Raw genomic sequence first — 26,277 nt, 5'->3', positions numbered from 1 at the left:
TAAGAATGGTTTGATAGCATGATTTGTAATCCAATTACATTAGAGTCTAGACATTTTTCTTTAAAGTACAAGTCTCGTCACAATTTTTGTGAACCCCATCAAACAAAAAACTAAAAAAACATTTGACATAGTTGTTGTACAACCAATGATAACTTCATCATAATGTCAATGAAAGTTTTGGTCAACATCATCAGAATACCAACAAACTTTTGGCACTTTTTAACACTTTTAAAGAGACATTTTCAAAGATATTTTTATTTTTTTGTCACAATGTAGATGAAGCTTTTATTGATTTTATGAAAAAAACTAGTTCCATTTACCATGACATTGTCTAAAAATACTTGGTTATGGTTTGACAAAGTTAAGTTCATCATAAAAGAGACAAAATTTATATGGGTAGTTCCTAGTAATCTAACAACCAAAAATTAGCATGCCAATAAACATTTGTCAAAATTTGGTGTCAAATACAATAGTAGGTTACTCTAATGGGCCTAATTTTCAAAACAAACAAACCATCAATAGCCACATTAGCCAATTAGTTTGCAAGCACAATTCCCTCTTAAAGTATATGGTTGATGTTTGACTCCCAAAAGATCTCTAAATTCCTATCCAACAAGGATCTCAAACTCTAGTTTGGAGTCAATTTGGTTCTAAATACATTCACCAAAACTAATTGTTAGACATATTGAGATGTTGATGCAACTATTATCATTGATGTCAAAAGCTTTGTACTAGTTTCTAGGTGGTATCAGTTGGTTATTGATGGTATTAGTTGGATACTTGTAGTTGGTGTATTGTTTGTATAATAGAAAGTTTATTGTTATATGCAAAACAAGTTCAGTATGTATAATTTTGGTGTATGGTGGTGTGTGTAATTGATTTTACTTGTGGATTATATATTTTGGTATACTTGTATTCTTTCAGTATTTGGAGTAGGATGAGATTTTTGTTGATAACTATTGAATACTTTCTTATAGTATTGCTCCAATTGTTTCTAAAAATGGACTTTCTTTCAATTCATTAGAGGATCTTGGTATTGTATTCTAGACAAGTTTCATCTATTGATTGGTTCAAAAGATTTGGTGATCAAGATATGATCTTGGTTGTGACATTTTGATGGTTCCAAAATCTGTCTATATTTCAATGAATATAATATGCAATGTATACATCTTAAGCACAACATATATTTAGGTCTCGTGGTAAACATGCTATAAATTTTTCTAAGTATAACCTATATTTATGATCGTAGTATTGCATTATATGTAATTGTAAAATATTTTCAATTGAGGTTGGCACACTCTCTTGGTGTGGTTGACATATGTATGAATGAATGCTTGTATAAATAAAGAAAACCTGTTGTACCTAATGTAGTGTGGTGGAAAAGTGGAATACGATAAGCTATTTGTGAAAGATGTTTTGACAAAGTTCTTAATGGTGAAGTGTGCAAGATAAAGTTGAGTGTGAAGGACTACTGAGAGATCAAGAAGTGCATGACATACAAAGTTGTAGTAGATTAGACAGTGGTATATAGTAAGAAGATCACCAATTAGATCTATTATTAATCATGGTAACTAATCCTAATAGTTGAATTATCTTAGCATATTCAAATGTAATATCATCAACTCATAAAATGTCTTTGTTTTTATATATCTTTTGTATAAGGGTACTTGCCTTGAATGGAAGTGAGTCAAACAACAATAAGAAAACCATAGTGAGAACACTCATAGTGGACCTTTGTAAATGTCACCTTAATCATTGTTAATTATGATTATTATCTTCTTTGTATTTTTTCCCAATTGGGGTTCCATGTAAATTATAATATTCATTGTGTTGATGGTTTTGTGATTTCATGGTTATATCCATTTTAAGTGCTTATTGATAGAATAAAATTAATATTGTGAATAATCGGTTCACCTCTCCTCTAAATTATTTGACATGTTCAGTAATCAGTATCAATGCTTGGTCCCTTATGGATAGAGCTTAGCCACTTAATCGAGATTTTGGTTGTTTGAATAGATGGAAGGAGAATACTATGCTAATGAGGATTGACAACTCATGACGAGTGACACTAATAATATCGAATTGGAGAATGAGGAGTTGAAATTAAACTTGAAGGAATAAATCCATGCATTGATAAGTTGGGGGATCATATATGGAAGTTGGAAGAAAGACACAATAAAGTTGGCCAAGAAAATAAAGAAAACAAAAGGAAAGGTGGAAAAGTAGGAAAATAAGCTAAATGAAAAGAAAAATACTAAGGAATTTGGCAAAGATGGGTTAAGCATAAGATGAAAGGTTTCAAAAGGGTTGAAGTAGAATTGGAGATTGCAATAGAGAAATGGAAGGAATATGAAGAAAATATCAAGAATATCATCAAGATGAAGACAAATGAAAATGAGAAGTTGGAATTGGAATTGAAGAAGATGGGATCTAAAGAAAAAGTTTTTGAGAGCTATACTACTTTGGACCAATTATTAGACCTATATAAGAGTCACAAAGATAAAGAATAATTAGGGTCTACTGGTGAATGTTCAAATCTGAAGGACAAAGGAAAAGAAAAGGTAGTTGAAGATGAAGAGAATGTTGAGATAGCAAGCAAGGTCACAAATTTGTATACATCCACAAGAAGGCCTCTAGTAAGGAAACTAAATTCTCAAAGACACTTATCTTTTAACAATTATTCTCACATATGAAATAATTTTGGTCATAAGGCTATTGAATATAAGATGAGGAAAGACCAGAAGGTTCAAAGTATTAATTATCAGAAGATTTTCCAAAAAGTGAATCAATGCAAAAGTCAAGTTTCTAATCTAGATAAGGAGAATGGGATGAATATTATTTTACATAGGAGTCTCTATGTGTCACAATTTCAGCCACAAGACTAATTAGTGCAAATCTAGAATTCACTTGTAAGATCAGGTCTGAGTAGTATGATTTTTTTCAAACATGGTCAAATTGGTCATTATGCTAACACATGCAGGTCTGGTGGTATCTGTAGTGCATCTCCCATTTGACTTTTGTAAGTCATCCTGATGGATGCAACCTTGCTGATCTTTTGTTGTGATGGATCATGATTGTGACCCTGAGTGGTCTACACTGTTGAGGTGTTTAGATTTATGTTTCTGTATCAGTTGCTTTGATTATGCTTTTGACTGATATTTGAGATTATGTTGTGATTTTTGGTTCACTGAGGTTTGTGCAGTGATTGCATTGTGTACTATTATCATGCTACACTGGACTAGGTTCCTGTAGCAGTGGTTAGTCATGTTTATGACTGTGTTCGCTTATGTGTTTTAAGTGCCTTATTAAATGCTTAAGTAATTAAATGGATTGTTCTTGTTGGATTATTTGGTTATGTGCTGCGGACATTTACCTTGTTTTATTTTGATCTGAGAGATATATGTTCTTATGTGATGTTTTACATTTGAGATGACCTGAGGGTCAAATGTTACTCTTTGATTCCAGTATCATGGATTTTAGAATTCTATGTTGTTCGGTTAATCATGTTGCAAGATGATGCCATTTTGAGATGACAGTGTGTTTTATGATGATATCTGGTTATCTGGTATTTGGACATACCAATGATTATGTTATGTGATGGATTTAATGCTATGGTTATTTACTTCATTCCTGCGTTGTTATGCTTTATGCGAACGTGAGTGATGTAAATAGATTATTTTAATATAATTAAATAAATGGTTAAATTAGGTGATTTAATGCATTTATTGCTTCGGCTATGTTATTATATGCAATTGCACTTGATCATGTTGTTTAGTGTGCAGGATGTATATCCCTGGCAGTGGCACATGGAGTTAGTGATTCAACCTTTCATATTTTACCAATGTCGTCCTTGTATGGTCGATGTATCCTTTATTAAATGTTTAATTTAAACCTTTCGGTGATTATTAAATCCGAACTCATTTGCATTATGTGATTAGACCAGTAAGCGTGTGTGCGCATTTAGAGTTTCGCTTTTTCACGAAAGTTGTTTAGGAGGTTTATGTGTTTTTGGGTTTTTGGGCTTTTTAATTGATTCATTTTATATTTTTGGCAGCTTTGCCATAGATGAATTCCTATTTATAGGAATAGCCTGTTTTCGTTTGGGTCGATTCGGGGTTTAACTAGATTGGCTGGTTAAATGCCCTAATCGATTATTCACCCGAAAAGTGAATAAGTATCCAAAGAGGAATGTAATTCCTCACTTCTCACTTTCAAATTGGAAAGTTCGAGAGTAAAACCCAAAATCCTCTTCATGAGGATTTACTGTTTTGTTCGTTGTGGGAGCTACGGGCGTGGGATCGTCGCGAGGTTGGGCTCATTGGATCCATCTCGGAGAAACCTTGGATTGCCGCGATTTTCAGCTACTTCTGTGAGATATTTATTTTATAGTTCAGATTCCCGTTTTGCCCTTTTGGCTGTGAGGTAGGGCTTTCCTATTTTATTGTTTCTGCTTCGTTTTTGCTTCTGTTTTTGGTATCCGTTTGTTTGGAGGCTGAGAACTAGTGTTCCCCTCCGTTTCTGTATGCTAGTTCTACCCGGTTGGGCGAGTATGAACATTTCTCTATTTTTTAAGATGAGAGTTTGAGATTTTACGCCGTTATGCTGGCCATTTTTGCATACGGTGTCCGATTCCATTTATTTTTGGATTTTTGGGGTTTTTGAACCCAAAGGCCAAATGGGTTTTAATTTTGAAGTTTTCTAAATTTTTGGAGTTTTTACCTCGTTTTGTGTGCCGCCTTATTTTCTCGGGTTTTCTTGGCACATTGTGGTTCGTGGACCTGGATGATCCGTTTGGATATCAGTCAGACCACTATTGCACTTTTATGTTGCATTGGGATGCGTGTTGCATCCGTACTCCCGATGTCGTGTTCGGTTGAGTGATTTCACACCTATTATGGTTTTGTTTAGACCTTTGCTTTTGTTTCGTGAATGCTAGGATTCGTGTAGAATCCATACTCTCGGATTGAGGCCGGTTGAGTGAGTTCACGATGTTTGGTCTTGTTACATCATTGGGATTCGTGTAGAATCCATACTCTTGAATTGAGGCCGATTGAGTGATTTCATGATGTATGATTTTATTGGCTTTGGGATTCATGTAGAATCCATCCTCTTGAGTTGCTTTCGGTTGGGTGTTTTGTTTTGCATTGTGTTCTCATTCCTATCCTTGTGTTATGATCTTCATGATGGTGGTGCGCCACACACGAGTACGTACGCGTACATCTGTTGGGTGACTTACGAGGCCTGATCTTCCGTGGATTTGCCGAAAGTTATGATCATTGGGGTTGGGATGGGAGTATGCATGCCCACGGGCACTTGTCATAGGATGAGCATGGGTAGGGTAGGGTAGCATACGGAGGGGGCTTCTACCTCGCAGCCTGGTGATCATTGTTCCCAGAGGGTTGGCGAAGGAAGCTTTAATTAAGTAAAAATTAAATAAAATGTGTGACTGGTAATAAAACTTAAGATAATAAAAAGGTTTGGGGTGCAAGAGCCTTTCTGTTGAGGGATGTTGAATCTGCGCAAGTCCTAGCTTGGGCTTTTTTATGCCAAGTGACTCTCCATGATGTTAGTCCCTACGTAGTAGCCTATTGAGTGTTTGACCAGGACCTATACTCCTTGCATTGTCTTAGGTTCTTGGTTGCAGCCATCATACTGTCTGGCGTGAGTGTTAGCCTTGGATGTTGTGATTTTTTGTGTGTTTGTGGTTGGATCTTTATCTCCATTAGCACGGCGGGTGTGGACCTTTGGGTGCCACGTGGTTGGGAGGCGTAGCTACCTTCACCACTGCTAGGGACTGGTGTACAGAGATGGTCTCTTATCCTAGTGCGACTGTTGCTGGATGTTTTCACTTGGTACTTCGGGTTTCGGAGTATGCTTTCTTGTGATTTATGCTTTCTTTGGGATGCTTGTATATCATGTTTAGATGATGTTATTTTATTTGACGCATTCCCTTATTATGATGTTTAGCATATGATTAGATGATGTGATTTGCTTTAGTAGTATATCTATTGCTTACTGCTGTTTAGCATGTGATAGGTGATGTTATCTACTGTAGGATTATCTTACGTGTTATCACTAGCATGTTAGATTTCCTTATGCTTATATTGTTGCATGTTTTTAGTAGTGATATCCCTATTACGACAGTACCGACGATCTGGTCGGTGGCCTTGGATGTTATGCGCAGGGGATGGCTAGGATCCACGATGGTCTTATGATGCTATTGACGGTTGGGAGGAACCACATACTTAGTTTGGTTGTCTTGTTCCTGAGATGCATTTCTGTACATTGCGATGTTGCTTTTGTTCTCTGCAATGCTTATTTTCAATGTGTTCTTTGCTGCTGTAGTTTAGATGGTTTGGTGTTCTTCATTCTGTGTTGTTCTTGCACTCGAGTGTTCATTCCTCGAGCCTTTGTGGATCCGGTACTCCCCGATGTGGAGGTTCTTTTGTCGATTTTTCCCCATTTTTGAGTTCTGGAAGTGTTTTTACTTTCTATGGGCGACATTTGTTCAGCATTGTGCGACACTGACAAAGTATCGCACGCCCATAGAAAGAATGTCGTACGACACTATAAAGTGTCGCACGCATTACTAGAGAAGTGTCGTATGACACTGGAATAGTGTCGCACGGCTTTATGAGAAATGTCGCACGATACTTTTCCAGTATCACACGCCTTCTTGAGAAGTGTCGCATGTAGTAAGGGAGAAGTGTCACCCTCCCTTAGTAAAAAGTGTCGCACGATTTTTGTGAAAATCCTGCGCGTGCCATCAGCGGGCACTTTTCTTCGTGCTCCGATCTTTTTGAGAGTGGTTCTGGATACCCTTTTGGGCGTTCTTCGAGCCTATGCTGTTGCATTTTGAATTCTGTCGATTTCTCTTGAAATCGAGTTTTCGTGTTTCTGTTTTAGTCCTTCGGGGTTTAAAATATATGGTTTAAGTATAAGTTGACGTATATTTAATTCCTTATACTTAAGATATATTTTAATATATGCGACAAATCGTTTGAGATAGGTTTCAGACCTCTCAGAGATAAGTTATGGATTCTAGGAAATTTCAAGGCTTCAAAAATCCAGACTTAGCCAATTTTCAGGGCTTCAGGATTTCAGGCTTAGCCAAATTTCGAAATTTTGCATTTTACCCCAGCTTGGTGTTTTGTTGATGAGTGGTCATTTCTTGTGCCCTCATCTTGTTGTGGTGGTTGTTGGCTTTTGTTTGGGTGTGTCAGTTGGGTAGTGGCATTCGGAGATTCGTTGGTTGCCGAGATTGTGTTGAAGTCTTCCATTGCGATCGTTGTGATCCTTGTATGGTGTTGTCATGTGCATTCATACTTGTAAAAAAAAAAAATATCTTGGCTTGATTTGAACCCTTGTTTCCAAGGATCTCCGGGCGGGGCATTACAGTATCCTAATAAATATTGTAAATGATAATAATGTTATGGTTTCTAGTAGATCTTAGAAGACAAACATGACATGGAAGAAGAAAGATCCTGCTAATATGAAGGCAATGTGGTACCTAATCTCAATACTATCTGTTTCGAAAATGAAGCTGAATACTTTAGCTTAAGGAGAGTATCAAAATGCTATATCTATCACTTCCCCTATTATATGGTGATACCAGTTGCAAGTAGCTTGTCTTTGGTATTGATGGTTGATAAAATAATGATTGCAATTATATAAATTGATTAATGTGCACAATACAAGTGGTTTGTCACAGCCACATTCAATTTTTGGTGGGAAAAGAGTAACTATGATTGCTTGTGGTTATAAATGCAATTTTTTGAATTTATTTTGTATTATTGTTAGAAGAAAATCAAAATTCTTGGTAGAGCTTGAGTGAAAGGTTAGAGAATAATTTTCAAAGTACAACTATGAAATTTTGACTAATTGTTCATGGTACCAATTCATTTGTATCAAAAATGTTGAAGAAGGCTAAGATTGGGGGATTTGATCATGGTGGGCTCATATAATTAGAAGTAGGATTATCGTCAGATGAGTTGCAGAAGATACAGTATCTCAAATTGGATATATTGGGAGAATTTTCCTAGTTTGATGACAAGGAAGTTATAATTTTTTTCTTTAGTCAGTTTCAAGATGAAAACATAGCATTGGATAAGTCATATGAGGTGATGAAAAAGGTAATTGAAAATATTACAAGGTTGTGCAATGATAGTATTGATTGTAATCAGTGTGATTCGAGATACCCTTGGTGATCTAGTAGTGAGGTATGTTACATTATGATATTTCACATAAAATTCAATTTTAGAATCAAGATAGTGCCACTTTGGCTATGGTTGTTTATATCACTTATAAGATGATTGGGGAGCATGACCAATTTAATCTGTGTAAATGATTCTGGAGATTTTTATTGAGAATGTTAAGATGATTGTAGAAGATGCTTATGTATTTAGATTTCATTCATTGATCATGTTCTTAGCATTCTACTTCATGAGGTCATTACCTAGTAAAGAGCATTTGGAATGGATCGACATCCTTGTTGGTAAACATATTTGTATATACCTAGGGTCCTTGGAGAATAGTGTAGATGCTTGAAAAGTATTTTTCATTTTACTACAGGTGAATGTTTGTTTAGAAGTGGTTGTTTCTAGTGCATTGTTTGTGTGCCATGGTGAGGATGGTTCCTCCTCTGGTCATAAAAATAAAGGTGTCTTTGGTTCCCTTCTAGAACCTAAAAGGATAAAGAGTAGTGTTAAAAGGAGAGGAAATCATTACTATCTCAGAAGATGAAGAAGAAGATCTTATGGAAAAGAAAGAAGCAAAGGAAAAGGAAGATGAAGAAGAAGAAATTGAAAAAGATGTCTCTTCGTAAAAAATTTGACCCTATGGATTCTAATGTGGTTTAGTCTTTGTTGGAAGATGTTGAATTTGACAAGATTGGTAATATGTGGGTAGGTTTCTCTTTGATGAGAAGAACATAATTGAAAAGTTGTTGGTTGATCACTTGATCAGTAAGAAGATCATCATATCTTGTAGGTTAGGTATGTTACTAGTTGAATTGGTCACAGATATTGAAAGAAGATTGATCAAAGTGGATTTGATTGAAAGAAGATCAAGAAGTCAATTGAGAAGAAGTGTACTAACGCAAAACATAATTTATCCAAGGTAATCAGTGAGACCAAGGATTGCATATCATAGACTATATATATATATATATATATATATATATATATATATATATATATATATATATATATATATATATATATATATATATATATATGTATATATATAAAATCTTCGATTGCCTATTGATGTAGAAGCTTTTAGAGGCATAGGTGAATTCATTGAGGAAGAGTTGAATGAGCTAGGAAAGACATTACCATTTTACAAATAAGGAAGGAAAATAGAGGATGAGAGTTGGCCAACTACAAGATGAATCCCTTGTGTTACAGTGGTGAAAAGAGGATTCGTTGAAGATATTTTGTTGGTAATGGATATGATTGAGGTTTGATTAGAGAACATATCTAGTATTCTTCCTAAATTAAAGGATTATGAATAACGATTTTTGTTGTTAGACTAGATATCATTTTTTTATATGTTGGTTGAGCACACTAGCTTGTGTGTCTGGAAGGGGTCTGTCGTTGTTGAATGAAAGAGGGAGTTTCTTATCTTGAAAAAATGGTATAAGAATTTTTTTACTATAAAGACTAATGTATTTCTTTTAGTTTCTACATTGTGATTCTGGCCCTTTTCCATTGTGGAAAAAAGGAGGAGAGAAAACAGAAAACAAAAATAGGAAAATAAGTATCTACTCAAGGGGACTCTTTTGGTTACTCAATTTTATCTTTTTTGTTGATTTGTCATCAATGCCAAAGGAGGAGATTAGACATATTGAGATGTTGTTGAAATTATTTTCACTGATGTCAAAACCTCCATATTGGTTTATTGGCAGTGTCAGTTGTTTGTTGACAGTATTGGTTAAATAGTTATAGTTGTTGATGTATTGTTAATATGATAGCAAGGTTTTGATTATATGAAAAATAGGTTGTGTACTTAAAAATTAAGTGTATGGTGACATGTGTACTTGATTCTACTTATGGATTATAGCTTTTGGTGTACTTGTATGCTTTAAATTTTTGGAGTTGCAAGAAGTTTTTACTAGTACCAATTAACAGTTGTGCATATAGTGTTTCTCGAGGTCTTTTTCATATCTTGACTTCTTGAAGTTAGTTTGAAGATTTTAGTATCATATTTTGGACAAGTTTTATCTATCAATGGGTTTAGATGTTCTAGTGATCAAGGCATGATCTTGGTTGTGGCAATCTAATGGTTCCAAAATTTGTCTATGTTTTGGTGAATATAATATTCCACCTATACATCTTAAGAATGTCCTATATTTAGGTCTTGTGACAAGTCGTAAAGTTCTCTTAAGTGTGTTCTAGATCTAGGATTCATGGTATTGGATTAAATGTAATTGTAACATATTTTGAGTTAAGGATGACAAATTCTTTTGGTGTGGCCAACATATGAATGATCATACATTTGTATAAATAAAGAAAACCTTTTGTATCTAAAGTAGTGTGGTGTGATAGTGGAGCAAGTGAGTTGTTAAAGGTGTTTTCAGCTAAAGCTAAGTGTGGAAGACTAGTACAAGACAAATAAGTGCCTTACAAAAAGAGTTGCAGTGGAATAGGTAGTGTTATCTAGTGATAAGATTAACAATTTTATCTATTATTGATTATGGTAACCGAGCTTAATAGTTGAATTGTCTCATGCTTCCTTAGATATAGTCTTATTAGTTTATAAAGCAACTTTGTTTATATATTTATAGTAAGTCAAAGAATAGTGGACAAATCAGTGGTGAGCCCTTGTAAAAATCACCTTAATTTGTACTCATTTCATGATAATGGTCTTCTTTGTGGTTTTTCCTAGTTTCTGTCTCCACATAAATTTTGTTGTTCATTGTGTTGATGGTTGTGTGCTTTCATGGTTATATCCATTTTAAGTTTTAGAATATTTTAAGTGCTTATCAATATAACATAAATAGATATCTTATATTTGTTTCGAATGGTTTATGAGATTATCACTTTAGTATAAAATTTGTAAAGTGCTTGTGAATAACTAATGCACCCCCCTCTCAATTATTCAGTATGTTCCACACTAATGAGTCCCCCTTAAATTCACACCTAACAATTTTGAAATCTTTGCACAACAAAAGATCTTAATTCAATTCCTTAAATTCCATAATATTATTAGTGCCTTGCACCAATGGAGTTGCAATTCCTGCCACCATTGAACTATCTCCCCAACTCCTAAGGCTCATGAGTTGCCATGAGATGCACCATCAAAGATCAATTTGAACCAACCAATCTATGGAAGCTTCCAAGATAAAGACTACCTTTTCCTCTTACTAGTGTCCTCACCTTTTCCATTAAAGGGGGAATATTTAAACCACACCAACCTCTCCTTATGATGTTATCACATTCTAGAACCTAATGCCTTTTGTCAAGTGAATTGAGTTCCTATTATTGACTACCTCAACATTGTCAATTTCCACTTTGTTTAGCAAAATCTCCCAATGCATTGCCTTGCCTTGAAAAATTCTTTGATTCCTTTATTTCCATAATTTCCATTACAATAATGATGAGTTGCAAACACAAAGATTTCCAAAAAGATATTTCCTACTTCCCTCTGGACAATATTTGAACAAGATCACCATTAGAGGGGACAATTACCCATCTTAATCTAGCACATAACCACCTCCAACATGCATTGTAATAAAGGAAACCTAGCAAAAATTGATCAAGTAATTCTTCGACATTTTGTACAAGGAACACCTTGAAGGGCCTTCAAATCCCATTTTCATAAAGTATTCAACAATGATTAATCTTCCTTGTAGTGCAACCCGTGGAAAAACTCTTTTCTTGGGCAAGCATTGCTTGCTCCAAAACAATTCTAATGGGAATTATGCCTTTTGCATAGATGATGGCCTTGTAGCCTTCCCTTGAGTTGTATCGTCTGTAATCACCTAAAAATGGTCATCTAGACTATTAGCCCCCTTTTCAACATTTTGGCTAAATTAATTTAATCATTTACCTAAGCCAAATTGCTAATAATCAATTTATTTGATTATAACCTATAGTTTGACTATGCTATCCTAAGTTCATTATTTGATTAAAAGAACATGTCCCCTTTTAATTAAATAAAAGACCCCATTCTTCTAACCCACTTAAAGTGCAAACATAAAGTCATTTTTCTATTTTGCAATTAAAAGAAAAGGCTTTGTGACTTTTGTCTTATATGACAAGTCAACTTATATTCTATTGGTTGACTTGTGTGTGCACATGGATCACTCCTCTTTTTGAATTCCACCGTTGATCATCCACCATCTTCATCTTGATCTCTACCATCCATACATCTTTAAAAGGGAGAGAGCTTTCCCCCTCAATCCAATCAATCCTCATTTTGAATATTGTTATGCTGCAGGTTTTCTAACAGGTTTCTTTGGAGCTTTGTGGAGAACTTCTATTTCTTGTCTACATTCTCTCATCCATGGCATCATGGCATTCTAGCTTAGCTTAGCTTTCATTTTTACATGTAGCTTAATCTCACATAGCTTAATAATGGTATTGTAACACTCTCATACGTGTTTTAGCATAGCTCCACTTTGCATCTCATTCTAGCTTAATCTTCATTTGCATTGCATTCTTGAGGAACTCCTTGGGACATTTGCATTCTTGCATCTTATCTTTGGAACCTCTCATTGCATGGTTTACTAGCAAGAAGAGTATCTCTAAGGCTCATCTGAGAGCCTTTGAACTTGAAATACACTCTCTTGCACTCCATGGATAGGGAGCTCTAAGCCAGCATCCAAGCATTCCGAACTCATGGAATCGTTTGGATAGAAGGGTTTAGAGTGTGATAGAAATCAAGTGTACATTTTTGGCGCCCACCGTGGGGCTTGAATCAAGTTTCTAGCTCCATTTGATTTTATTTTTCATCTCTGATTTTTTACAGCAGCATATTGGATCTAATCAAATGCTTTTGTAGAATTATCACTTTGGTTTTAAGGCCAACCCATAAGTAGATTGGTTTGAAGGCCAAAAAAACTTAGTTGGTTTAAAGATTTGATTATATCTTTTAAACCGCTTGGAGTTTGGTTCTGAATTTTTTTTTGCAAATTGGGTATGTGCTCAAAATGTCTCAGTCCAATTTTTAGAGCATTTTGACGTGATTTTTGGGAGTTATGAGTTTTTCTTTGTTTTTCATAAAAAGTCGTTTCTGATCGCAAATCAGCAAATTTTTCAAAAAAACTTACATTTTCAGAAAGTGTTTTCAATTCTAATGGGGGTTCTTTCTTTGTGTTTTGAATTTTGAGGTCGTATTAAAGATCAAAAACTCGATTTGATAAATTTGGCCTGTTTTGACAAAATCGATCTCTAACGAGCAAATGAAGAGATTTTTTTAAATTTCTTACATTTTTGGAAAGCTCTCTGATTTTTAGTAGGGGTCTCTTCTTTTCATTTCTATTTTTGGATCCAAAATCATAGCAAAAAAGTCCAATCTTGTTGACTAGGTCAAAATCAAAGAGTAAAAATGAGAGCATTTGTGATTAACTTGCACTTTCTTTGCATGCACTTGGTTGGAAGATATATTAGATCTTTGAGGCAACTCACCACTTTTTATTGCAGATTTTTATGTTATTTCACACTAACTTTTGGTGCTAACAAGTTGTGATTACAGGTTGTCATCCTTATGAAAACAAATTGAAACATTGCATAAAAAGAACGCATGTCAAAGCTTCAAATGCACAAAGGCTACTAACAATTGTTTGCAGGGCTGCCCAAAGCATAAAAACCCAAAATTTCTTTCTTTTTTGTTTTCGTGTGTGGCATTCACTAATTGTTCATTTTTCATAGGCACATAAAACTTGTGATTGGAGTCTTTTGGTACTAGGAGAGTATGCTCTTCACCCTTGTGGTGAATCAGAAATCTTGACTTACCATTTGGTTTCAAGAGTAAGAGGCAACTGAATCTTCTTGGCATGTTTGGGAGAAAATGATTGGAATAGGAGAGTATGCTCTTCACCCTTGTGGTGAATCAGAAATCTTGACTTCCAAAAGTTGATCCACTCTTTGTGTAGTTTAGAATCCTTTAGAGGGTCTGCTCTCAGACAACCTGAGAGGAACGACCCAAGTGGGGACAAGCAAATTACCTGGCTCTTCCAACCCACTATAAACTTAAGGCTATCAAGGACACAAAACCTTGGTAGACGTAGTGTTTATCTTCGCTTTGTGTGATCGCTTATGGGATTTCAACCATAGGGAGATCACTAGGCAAGAATGCTTAAGGTACTCTTGTGATCGCGAGATTGGTTACTCATTGCAAGGTGAGGTGTCCCGTAATTGGGAGCAAGAGGAACACTATGAATGGAAGCCCTATCTAAACACCCTAAGTTAGTAACTACCTTTTTTAGCCGCTCAACTTTTTGGTGCAAGGATCGATCCTAGTGGACTACCCGGATCACCCCAAGATTTTACACTCACCATCTGTGTTCCCTTGGTTATACTTATGGCATTTCCATGACAAAGTCAATATCTCTTGTGGGCAACCACTTGGTGTGAGGCAAAGGAGCATCAAGTGTGGGTCAAGTTGTTGAGTAATGAACCATGTCCTTTAGGTAAATATTGCTTGATGTGTTCTCAAATGTGGTATACTAGTGAAAATCTTTTGAACATACACATGACGATAATTCTAGGAAATTCTTTTGAGACGTCACATATGCTTGTATCATGCAAGGTTGCTTTGTCCCTTGCTTGATTGTTTGAAGAATACTCCATGTGTCACTATCTTGCTTGGAAAGAAATTGCTTTTGAACATCAAACTTGCTATGCTATCAACTATTGTCAAACTTTGTCAACCAAGTCAAAACATCAAATGCAAACATTTTCTTGTGTTTCTTGCTAAGGGGAGTCTCATCATTTGATTTTTATTTTCTATGTCTCTAGTTTTTGAACATGCTTAAAGTGACTCTTTGGTCTTGGTGCTCTTGGTCTTTCTATCTTCATGGTCTATGTTCACTTGCTAGTTATCTTTTTTGCTGAAATGGTTGCCTTGATTTCTTGACTACACTCTTGGGTTGGAGAGTTGTTCACTTGTCACCCCACTTGCTCTATCTGTTTGGCTATGTGGGCATCTTGCCTAGCTATTGACTTGAGTCATTCATGTCATAAGTTTCTTGGACATATTGTTTGACAAGTTACTTTAATCTCTCTCTACTGTCTTGGCAAGTGAACACTCTACCTCCTATAGTTTCAACATCAAGTTATCTTCTAGGCTCTTTTATGCTTGGCTTTGCATCTAAAACTATGGGATCTAAACCTTGTGCTACCAAACTTCAACCGAATCTAGATGATCATGATATCCACCATGTCACTAAAGAGTTTCAAGATCTATATGCACAATACAAAGAACTAGAAGAGACAAATTATCTTTCTTACCTTCGTCTCTTTAAGCGCATGATGGAAATGAAGTCTAAACTTGAGAAAAGGTTAGAGGAGAAGATTGCATCATTACATGAATCTTCCTTAAGGTCTTTACATGCATGTGAGTCACCTTCTTTGAGGTCATCCTCTTCTTCTAGGTCTACATGCTCTACTTCAAGACATCAAATGTCTTCATCTTCTAGATCTAAAGACCTCTTTAGAGAACAAGCAAGTGATACCTTCTTTGAGCCTATGCCAAAATTTCATGATGGACCTATCTTTGACAAAGATAATGATGAAAACATGAATGCATTCTATTCACTTGAGAAACAACCAAAGGACTCTAGACATACTTTTGAGAGAAATTTTACTCCCTTGGGGAATTCTTATGATGACATTTTGAGAACACTTCTTGGCACCAAGCTCATCATGTTGCCTAAGTCTAGCTCCTATGGAAATCTGTTCTTGGATACCTATTGTGCCTATCATCGATCTAATGACCATGCTACTTCTGATTGTATAGAGCTGAAACATAAAATCCAAGATCTCATTGATGATGAGATTATTGATCTTGGAACCTCTAGTGACTCATGTGCGGAGGATACTTCTCTTGAGCAAGATCATATTAATGAACCTATGTCTAGTGATGGTTTCCTTGATACCTCCACTTCTTCCAACACTCATGAATCTCCCAACACTTCAAAGCTTTCCAACATGCCTCTATCAAAAAAGGAACCTAATGCTTTCCACATTGACTATGTGTATCCTCAACGGCTATCTCTAAAAGAAACTCAAGCTAACCTTCACTTGGCTGCAAACCTTTTCCATGCTACTAATCCTAAACATCCTCAACCTTCATGCACTACTATGCCTAATCCAAACACTACTCCATTCACTCTTCATTCTCCCTTGTCCTTGGAAGTGGCTCCATGTCAAGAGGACTCTGAAAAAGAAAAAGCTATAAATGTCAAGAAAGATCAAGATCAAGCACCCTTTCATCTCTTTCAAGATTTTTCCCCTCCATATCCTATGTCTTATCCACCTCCTAAGTATGATGAAGATACCACTTCCATTATCTCCCTTGAGCTTATTGAAAATTATGAGAAAAGTTCTCTTCATATGCTATCCAAGGCTACTTGTCAAGATCAAAGCATCCCCTCATGTTCTACTTCTCCATATCCACTTCAAAATTGTGCTCAAGCTTCAAGTGCTACTATTAAAAATGTTGTTCCTATCAAAGGTACTCATGAGTCTATTGATGGCTTTGACCATGTTGCTCATTCTAAAGATGTTGATATCCCTTCCCACTATCCCTTTGCATCATCTAAATCTATACTTGGTCCTTATCCATCTAAGCTAAACCATTCAAACCTTCCATCCATTTTGGGGTCTTATGTTCCTCCATCTCCTACATTCACTCCTAGTTCATTCCCTAGCTCTCCTATATTACCTCAAGATCAACAAAGACACTCATCCTTGATGACTTTTCACCCATATATACATCTAAACCAGTCATATCATCCTTATTCATCCACAAATCCCAAGTCCTTTGGAAGTGAGAATAAACATAAGAATCCATTGAAAAAGAAAGATCACTATGTCCCATCTAATCGACATGTGAATGTTAAGAAGGAGAATGCACAAAAGAGACCGCAAAGGTCCACTATTAAAAAAGCTAAATCAAAGAAAATATGGGTTCCTAAACCCATTATTGAAGAAATGTGTTTTGAAGTATCCAAAGGAAAATCTAAAGCTATGTGGATTCCCAAGTCTCTTTTAAAAGGCTTGAATATTCAAAACAAATCAAAGTTGTCATTCAAGCTTCCAAAGGCTTCCATTCCATCTTCTTCCAAAAATCTTTCTAAAAATCTTCCAAAGCCTTCTACTCCACTTTTTTCCAAATCTCTTCTACTACCTCATACATCTAAATCTCAAGCTATTTCATCCATGATTCCTCCATCATTCCAATACCCTTCAAGGTGTGTGTCAATGTTGATCTTGTACAATATTTCAACTACCCTCATGAAATCCTCTAAAGCTTACACTAACTTTCTATACATGAACTATTATCCTCCATATACTCTTCCTACTACCATTTCTCTTTCATCACCCTATCAACATCTTTGAGCATACCTTTCTATGGTCTTGGCTTATCATGACTTATCTTTTCTATAGGAGCATTATCTACATTCAAACAGCTTCAGCTCTTTCTAAAAATTCAAAAAAAAAGAAAAAAAAAAAATTTAAAAGAAAAAAATTGAAAATGTGCCTTGGTGAAAACCACTTCTTGTGGCACCTTGGTAGCAAAAGTAAAGAGAAATAAATTTATCCTATGGTGAAAACTACTTCTCATGGCACCTTGGATAAGTACCATGACGAAAACCTGGCAAACAGGTGTCATGCGTAATTCTTCCATCATCCATCTATCCCCTCTTCTCTCTTTGATCTTGAAAATGTTGAGCTATCTTTGCATATTGGCTATCTTATCCATGAGATTCTCTATTTGTGCTCTCCCATTCACTCATAGCCTCTATCTTGAGCTTTATTATTATTGCTCTATCCCATTGCTATACTATCTAGTTGACCCCTTGGTCTTGATCATAATAAATGAAACATGGTTCTCATAGGTCTCTTGACATGGCTACTCTTTTGGACTACACACTTCATGCTATCTCACTTGTTGGCTTCATTGCTTATCCTACATGCTATCTTTCTCATTACTTCCATTGCTTATCCAAAACATGCTTCATATGACTATTTCACCTCTTTCCCTAGCTTGGGTACTCTTGAGGAGTCAGTTCTTGAGGATCACTTTCACTTGCTTCACATTCTTTTCTTATGCATTATTGCTTATCCACTGGCTTGTTTCTCCATCATGTCCTATACCTTGCTAGACATTAGGAGAAAATGATGTGATCTTGCTCGAGAACTAGTAATCTCTAAAACCTTCTAAAAAATTTCAAAAAAAATCATATATGATCCTGAAAAAAATCTTAAAAATCAGAAAATGTCTTGAAAAAATGATCATCTTAGTGAAAACCTAGCAATAGGCACTTTGATGTATCACCAAAAAAATCAAAAATACAAAAATACAAAAAAATTGAAAAAATTCCTAACAAAAAATCTGTCAAGTGGTGAAAACCTGGAAACAGGTGCTACTTGAGACCCTTGCACCTCTATTTATCAGTCTCAATCACCTATTTTGCTACACATTTCCTAGCTTGGAATTGTTTCCTATCCTCATCTTGGGGGCACAACTTCTTAGCCTATTGAGGTATTCTTGTGCATTAGGGTTTCTTTGACAACTCACAAAATTGTGTTTCTCAACACTTCCCCCACCTTGACATCAAGTGTTTTTTAACACTTTACAGATAGTTTACCTACGGTCTCCGATGTCGCGATATTTCTCACTATCAAAATCAAGTCTTGAAGAAATGGCCAAGTGACTTGCACACACCCACTTTAACACTTAAATGACTGAGCTATGTTGATCTTTATCTACTTTGTGTGCTGTCTATGATGATTTCTTTGCCATGTGTTCCCTCCCTAATAGTCTTTCGAGGATGTCATTGACTAGAAGACTGGGGGCATGGGACATATTTTCTTGATTTCTGCTTGTGGGTATACTTTTTTTTTTCTATAGTGTTGTAAGCATTTATGCTGGTCCTATTCAACACGTTGACTTACAAATGTATCATCCTTGACTATTTTGCAAGACCGCACTCAGGGTTTATCCTGGCGCTTATGCCTTGATACAGGTGTAATCTTGCTAAATTAAACTTAGGGAATCTAATCGTGTAGTTATCTTGACTTACATGTCTCTGATGCTTAGATTGGATTTTTTCCACATACCTATCTGATAGCGATCATATTCATATCCTCATAGTTATACTAGTGATGGTTGTATGATCTCATGATGTCCCTAATAAATGCTCAATGATGAAATTAAGAGTCTAAATGTTATGTGCTTCTTGTTGGTAAACCACTTTGCATATTAGCTTGCATTTTAGGTTCATTTTCTAGCTTAGTCTTACATTCTTGCATATGGAGAGAGCTCTCTCTTCATTTTTTTATGGACATATCAGCTAACTCCTTTCATATATTTCTTTACTTTCTTCTTGTTCATGTCTTTTCACCTTCTTAATCTTTCACTTCATCTCTTTTCTATCTTATCATCACATTATATAAAGTTTTGACCTCTTAAATAAATTCAACGTACTAGATTCATTTTCGGGATCGAAATCTAAATTCGAGTTCATCTTGATGGTCAAAATTGTCTTTTAAAATTCTACTTTCTTCTAAGCAGTTAGCTGACCTTTTGAGGTCTAATCTCCGAATCATCACTGGGGCATCTTCATTTCTCCATGTCTTCATCATTTTCATACTTCATATCTACTTCAATTCACTGTTTCATGTCTAAATCATCTTTCTACTAGATTTGACCTAATTTTTATGCTATATCCTTCAAGGTCAACTCTAGTCAAACTGGGGCATTTTATCAATTTCTTATAGTCATTCTTGGGTTCTAATCATTTATCTGTTATATCAGACATTGCTATATCTCAATTTTCTCATGTCTAGCTAAGTTTTCTGCTTCCTCTTACCTCATTTTGATTTCGATCCCGAGGGGGCAGAATTACTCTATTGCTGATTGTTACAGCTATCTATTTCTTAGGAGCATTTGTTTGATCTTCTCACTTGTTCTTGATCTATCTACTTTGCTAAGTGTTAGCATTCTTCTTGAATTCTGACATCATCTTTTCCTAGTGTTCAGTACTACCACTATCAGGCTATACATTTAAGACTTGCTATCTTTTTCTACATTTCATTCTTCAAAATCAGATATCTATATCTATCACCGCCTACTTGGCTTTCTATTTTCTTTGACATAATGTGTTCCCAGATCGATCACGCATTAGTCAAAGAGGGGCAAATGTAATCACCTAAAAATGGTCATCTAGACTATTAGCCCCCTTTTCAACATTTTGGCTAAATTAATTTAATCATTTACCTAAGCCAAATTGTTAATAATCCATTTATTTGATTATAACCTATAGTTTGACTATGCTATCCTAAGTTCATTATTTGATTAAAAGAACATGTCCCCTTTTAATTAAATAAAAGACCCCATTCTTCTAACCCACTTAAAGTGCACACATAAAGTCCTTTTTCTATTTTGCAATTAAAAGAAAAGGCTTTGTGACTTTTGTCTTATATGACAAGTCAACTTATATTTTATTGGTTGACTTGTGTGTGCACATGAATCACTCCTCTTTTTGAATTCCACCGTTGATCATCCACCATCTTCATCTTGATCTCTACCGTCCATACATCTTTAAAAGGGAGAGAGCTTTCCCCCTCAATCCAATCAATCCTCATTTTGAATATTGTTATGCTGCAGGTTTTCTAACAGGTTTCTTTGGAGCTTTATGGAGAACTTCTATTTCTTGTCTACATTCTCTCATCCATGGCATCATGGCATTCTAGCTTAGCTTAGCTTTCATTTTTACATGTAGCTTAATCTCACATAGCTTAATAATAGTATTGTAACACTCTCATACATGTTTTAGCATAGCTCCACTTTGCATCTCATTCTAGCTTAATCTTCATTTGCATTGCATTCTTGAGGAACTCCTTGGGACATTTGCATTCTTGCATCTTATCTTTGGAACCTCCCATTGCATGGTTTACTAGCAAGAAGAGTATCTCTAAGGCTCATCTGAGAGCCTTTGAACTTGAAATACACTCTCTTGCACTCCATGGATAGGGAACTCTAAGCCGGCATCCAAGCATTCCGAACTCATGGAATCATTTGGATAGAAGGGTTTAGAGTGTGACACAAATCAAGTGTACATCGTCTAGATTTGGACTCAATCCAAACTAATTTGTCATGTACATGCCTAAAAACTATTTTATCCCTTAAGATTTGTTTGAGATGGACCAAATCATTTGTTGGCAAGGGAATACCTTCCATGTTTTTTCATTTCCACTAAATAGAGAGCTAATTCTCTTCCATCCCTAACCACTAACTTTTAAGGAACATTTTATTTTAGTTTGAAGTCGAATATTCTATTTTGATTTGTACTTTAGATATTTTATAAAATATGGATCCAGTTTTATATGTTACGAGGGCACCAATTTCAAATGTTTTGATCTATAATTTATATATAAGAAACCTAGCATTATAAAATTATAGATTTTTGAACTCATGTTTCCATAGTCACCCTTAAAAATGGAAATATAAGTCTTGAGAAACAAAAACTTGGAAACCAATAGGTGGTTTCATCTCTTCTCACATCTTTTTGGATTTGTTCTTAAAGTATGTGTACATAATTAAAAGTGAGCATAGAATATCAAAATGATCACACCATTGGTAGCAGTGTTGATTTTGGCATTATGTGTCCCATCTCATATAATGAATGTCTACAACTCTTTGTACCAAAATTTGGGAGATCATTGGAAACTCACATATCTATCCATTTGCAATTGATCCTATTATGGATAGTCCTCTATCCCTTGACATTTGTGACAGAAGATTATGACCAAGTCACATTTACTAAAAAAAGTAGCTTGACCAATTAGGTCTCAATAGTCATGATGGCATTGATCCCTTACCTCATACTTCTTCACCTACAAGAATCTTTATTTATCCCATGGTTTTATCATCAATATTTTTTAGTCACTATCTTGAGATTGAGGATCTTGCATTCCAATGTTGACATATTCATATCTATGTGCTAACATTCAAATGACTCGTGAACACATCATCATGGGATGCTTGATATAGTTAGATGAAATAAATTAAAGACACATCTCAATACCTTGTTGCTTTGAATTATTCTCTACAACAAGAACATTGTAGTCTTCTAGATTTGATATATTGAAATTGACTACTCGATAGATTTGATAGACAAACTTGATGATATATATCCCTCTTTGAGAGCAATGCATATGTGGTTATTATAACACAAAACATATTTGGTTATTTTTCTTTATTGATTTAAATAGTCCTAGCTTGTCACGTTTTTTTCTTTCTTGAGCTTACACCTAATGTGATTGTCATATCCTTTCATATAGACACTATGACGCCTAGGTAGAGTTTAGAGGCAACCTTGTCATTAGACATCTAGCATTTACTAGGTACTCTTTCTTCTTAAGGGGAATATTTTGTTTCACGTTCTTGAATTTTCATCATCATCCTTTGTCAAGCATCCACCATCACTCTAATATACATTATGAAGGGTCAATAGTCTCTTATTTTCTCTCATATATGGCAACACAATTGTACATCAAATAACATAAGTAGCTTCATGTTCAGCCATCCTTTCCTTCTTTTGTTTCTACACATTTGTTTTCATATTTCCTCTCTTTTGAAGAAGGGTTTTTACCACCGTTTCTCTGTGTATGGGGTTTACTTGTTTGTACATTGGTAACAAACATAGCTGTGGAGTTGGAATCCATTTTTGCCTCTCAGTATTTTATCAAACTTCCTAAATTGCACTTATTGGAAGAACCAACATGAACATGAATGTTATCTAACTAGTTTTCAATTAGGTCTTATCCAATTCTGTATAAACATGGATCATTTGTTTTTTTCTGTCTCAAATTATAGGATTATACTATTTTTCATACCCTCGGTATGTCCTTGAGTTCAATCCGTCTATTTAAAAAGGATTCGCTCATTGTATATTGTAATGATTTCATTTTTATATCTAATATTTTATTTTTTATGTTTCATAATATTTCCATTGTTTATCTCGTATATAAAGGATTGTTTTGATTGCATGTCATCTTTAGAGGACTATTAAGCCAATCAGCCACTCTTACAAACCTAAACAATTATTCAATCTCATTGTTAGTTTTACATACAGGTGTATTCGACCATGCATAAGTAGATTATCGATCATACATTCAACCCAGATGCCAGAATATGACTATAAATTACAGTTACAGACAATAGCTTCTGCCTGATTATTTGTCATAACTCTATCTGGGTAGGATTCATCATTATGGTAACAGAACAGTACTGCATACCTATATGGATGAATATATTGACAAGGAGACAAACAACTAAGCCCATTTGAATTGAGTGCTAAACAAGGCTACAGAGAGAATCCAGTCGTAAATTAAAAATAACAACTATGCCAGTTGCATATCCTTTCTCACTTGAATGATGTCCTCTTTCCTGCATGTTCAAAAAAGACGACCTTTGCTGTGGGAAAAATATAGTAGAGGTATATAAATATACATTAAAATAAATGCAAAGCCTTAAATTCGAAGCAAAAAGTCCTGTTAATTTAAATCAGAAAAGCCATCACTTGTTATATATCACATTCAATCTTGATATTAGAAAATCTTAAAAAAATGAAATCCTCTAGCATTAGATAGAACACCTAACAAGTAAAATGCACGAGAAATATAGACTGTACCTAAGCTCATCAGGGGGAAAAGACTATGTTTCAAACTGAATTTTGTTGTAAAGGTTGGTGATCGTCAGTTTGATTGTCCAATGTTATATACTGGGATATGACAGCAGCAACTTCAGTATCCATGTATGACTGCAAAACATTTAAATATTTCAGCATCTTATCAGATTAGGATGTACAGTTAACTAAAATCAAAGGATAAATGGAAAGCCTTGAGAGTATTAATTAAACAGAACTTACCCGAAGTCTATACTTATAAAACACATAACCAGCAACAACAATACCCACTAAGCCAGCTAGAGCAATAAGTGTCAAGAACCAGTCAAATCTTGAAGCATTTCTCACTGCATATCATACCACCCACAAAACAAACAAAAATGCATAACAGTTTAAAAGTTATTTGATAACTCAAAACAAAGAAATGAGGAAATTGAAGGGAGTAACAAACTTTAAACAGCTGTCCTCAAGTATAAGGCCAATATTGAGTAAATGAATAAAAAAAAACCCTTAAAACTAGTACACTGTAAATGTATTGAAGGAAACTTTTTTTTCATTATGGACGGGCAAAATGATGTCTCCCTTTACTGAAATTGGATCTGGTAATTCTTGTCTTTAGTGCTCTTGAGAAAAGAGAGGCAACAGTATATCATAGTATTAATTTCTTTGAGAGAACCCAAAAGCACCAATATCTCACCAATGCATGTATCCTGTTCTGCAAGGTATAGAAGATCTCCCTTACATTTGCAATCAAATCCTCCCCATTTGTTCTTGCACATACAATTGCTGCACTGACAAGCAGCTCCTTCTTTGCATTCATCAATATCTGGAAAATGGGATAGGGAAAGGTTCAAAACACCAAGGAAAATAAACATAAATTTGTACATCCAGGCTCACAATAGAGCAACCCCTTGCATCAATCTAAACTAAAAATTTCAGTACCATTCTTTAGAATCCAATAGATTGGAACAGAACATCATATGCATATCTCTAAAACAGGGAGTGAATAAGTACCTTCACACTTGTGCCCAACACTACGGAAGCCAGTAGGACAGTGACAACCACTGAATCGAGATTCCTATCAATTTCAGCATAGATACAAAAGTAAGTAATAAATGAAACAGGGACTTGACCAGCAGAATAATCCTTCTCCAACATCTAAACCAACCAGACTATGCATCAATGTACAAGAAACATTACCGAGCATGCAGAAAATGTTTGACCATTTTCAGTTTCTGACCAGCAACCTCCATTTTCAATCCTACATCGGCCAACTCCAATGGCTGCCATTGAACAAATGAATTACGAGAGTATCAATAGAGTTACCAAATTCTTCCCTTCTCCATCCAGATACACCTGCTGGATACAGTGGTTACAAGAAATACATTCCAAATTTACCTCTTGAAACATTTAAGAACTTTTTATATAGGCTTCTTGAATGAAATATACATTTTTTTTAAATATGAATGAAAAGAGTTTTTTGTTTTTTTGTTTTTTTATGAAAATTCGTTCATTTTTATAGGGATTTTTCCCTATGAATTCATGGAAATATACATATTTTGGAGGACGGGTGATCTTCACTAAATTCATGTACAATTAAAAACAAAACAATATTCATAAAGCGAAGCTTGCAGTCAGATTGAATAAAACTCTGTTTAATTACTCAAAATTCAAATTTCTAATGAAAATCAACTTAGACTACATCAACGTTGCCATTAATAGCACTTATGGAAAAATTAACAAACAAAATGTCTTCAATAACTACCTAGATGTCATATAAAAGGCTGGTGTAAAGCTTTGCAAGACCTACTATATCCTCCTAATGGGTGCAACTAAATATTTAATGCAACAAAATCTTCCATACACAAATTGGATCACACACTTGTTGCATCCCTCATCATCTCGCCAACAGCTGGTGCGTTACTCCCACGCCAGGCTTAAGATTTGATGTGTGTCAAAAGATTTTTAATTGCTTTCCAATATTTTATGCATTGCAATAATATCCATCCATTACCTTTGGGTAAGTGTTGTCTCTATAAGCTGTCTATATCACTATTTAATACAGTTAGAAACTCACATTAACAATAGCATCAATGGGGTAAGAGATCAAAGCATCACCAATCCCCCACTTCACGATGGCCTCATGCTCCTTATTTATAAGGACATCGAAGCCAATTCCGTGGGGAAGTTCATTGAGACCAAGCATGTTGAGGGCAATGGAGACAATCCTAATGATTTTGAAGAATCCTTAGACGAGGAGGACAGTGATGGCCTTGACTCTGATGAGGACTCGAAACCTAACAAGAGTAAGAAGAAAACTTCTAAAAGGAAAACTTCCAGAGCCTAGCTGCATAAAGGGTCACCGAGCAACCCTGGTGAGTTTGACGAAGAGCTCGGTGCTAGTGATGATGAAA

General features: G+C 35.2%; 1 protein-coding gene across 1 annotated transcript in view; it reads right to left on the bottom strand.

Moving 5' to 3' along the window:
* Positions 1-23,263: 23,263 nt before the first annotated feature.
* LOC149561914 (vacuolar-sorting receptor 6-like) overlaps positions 23,264-26,277 on the bottom strand; it is a 68,492-nt gene continuing 65,478 nt past the window's right edge. Inside the window, exons 9-14 of the mRNA XM_089825426.1 lie at positions 25,064-25,146; positions 24,878-24,941; positions 24,561-24,689; positions 24,107-24,210; positions 23,870-23,998; positions 23,264-23,625 (exon numbers count right to left, since the gene is read on the bottom strand). Coding sequence (XP_089681552.1) covers positions 23,900-23,998; positions 24,107-24,210; positions 24,561-24,689; positions 24,878-24,941; positions 25,064-25,146 — 479 coding nt within the window. The 3' untranslated portion in view covers positions 23,264-23,625; positions 23,870-23,899. The remainder of the gene's footprint in view (positions 23,626-23,869; positions 23,999-24,106; positions 24,211-24,560; positions 24,690-24,877; positions 24,942-25,063; positions 25,147-26,277) is intronic.

This window comes from Cupressus sempervirens, chromosome 4 (genome assembly GCF_028749045.1).
Source record: "Cupressus sempervirens isolate cs-2001-9-10 chromosome 4, ASM2874904v1, whole genome shotgun sequence".
Classification (NCBI taxonomy): domain Eukaryota; kingdom Viridiplantae; phylum Streptophyta; class Pinopsida; order Cupressales; family Cupressaceae; genus Cupressus; species Cupressus sempervirens.
Note: the sequence above shows the minus strand (reverse complement) of the source record. Positions and strands in the feature narration are given on the sequence as shown.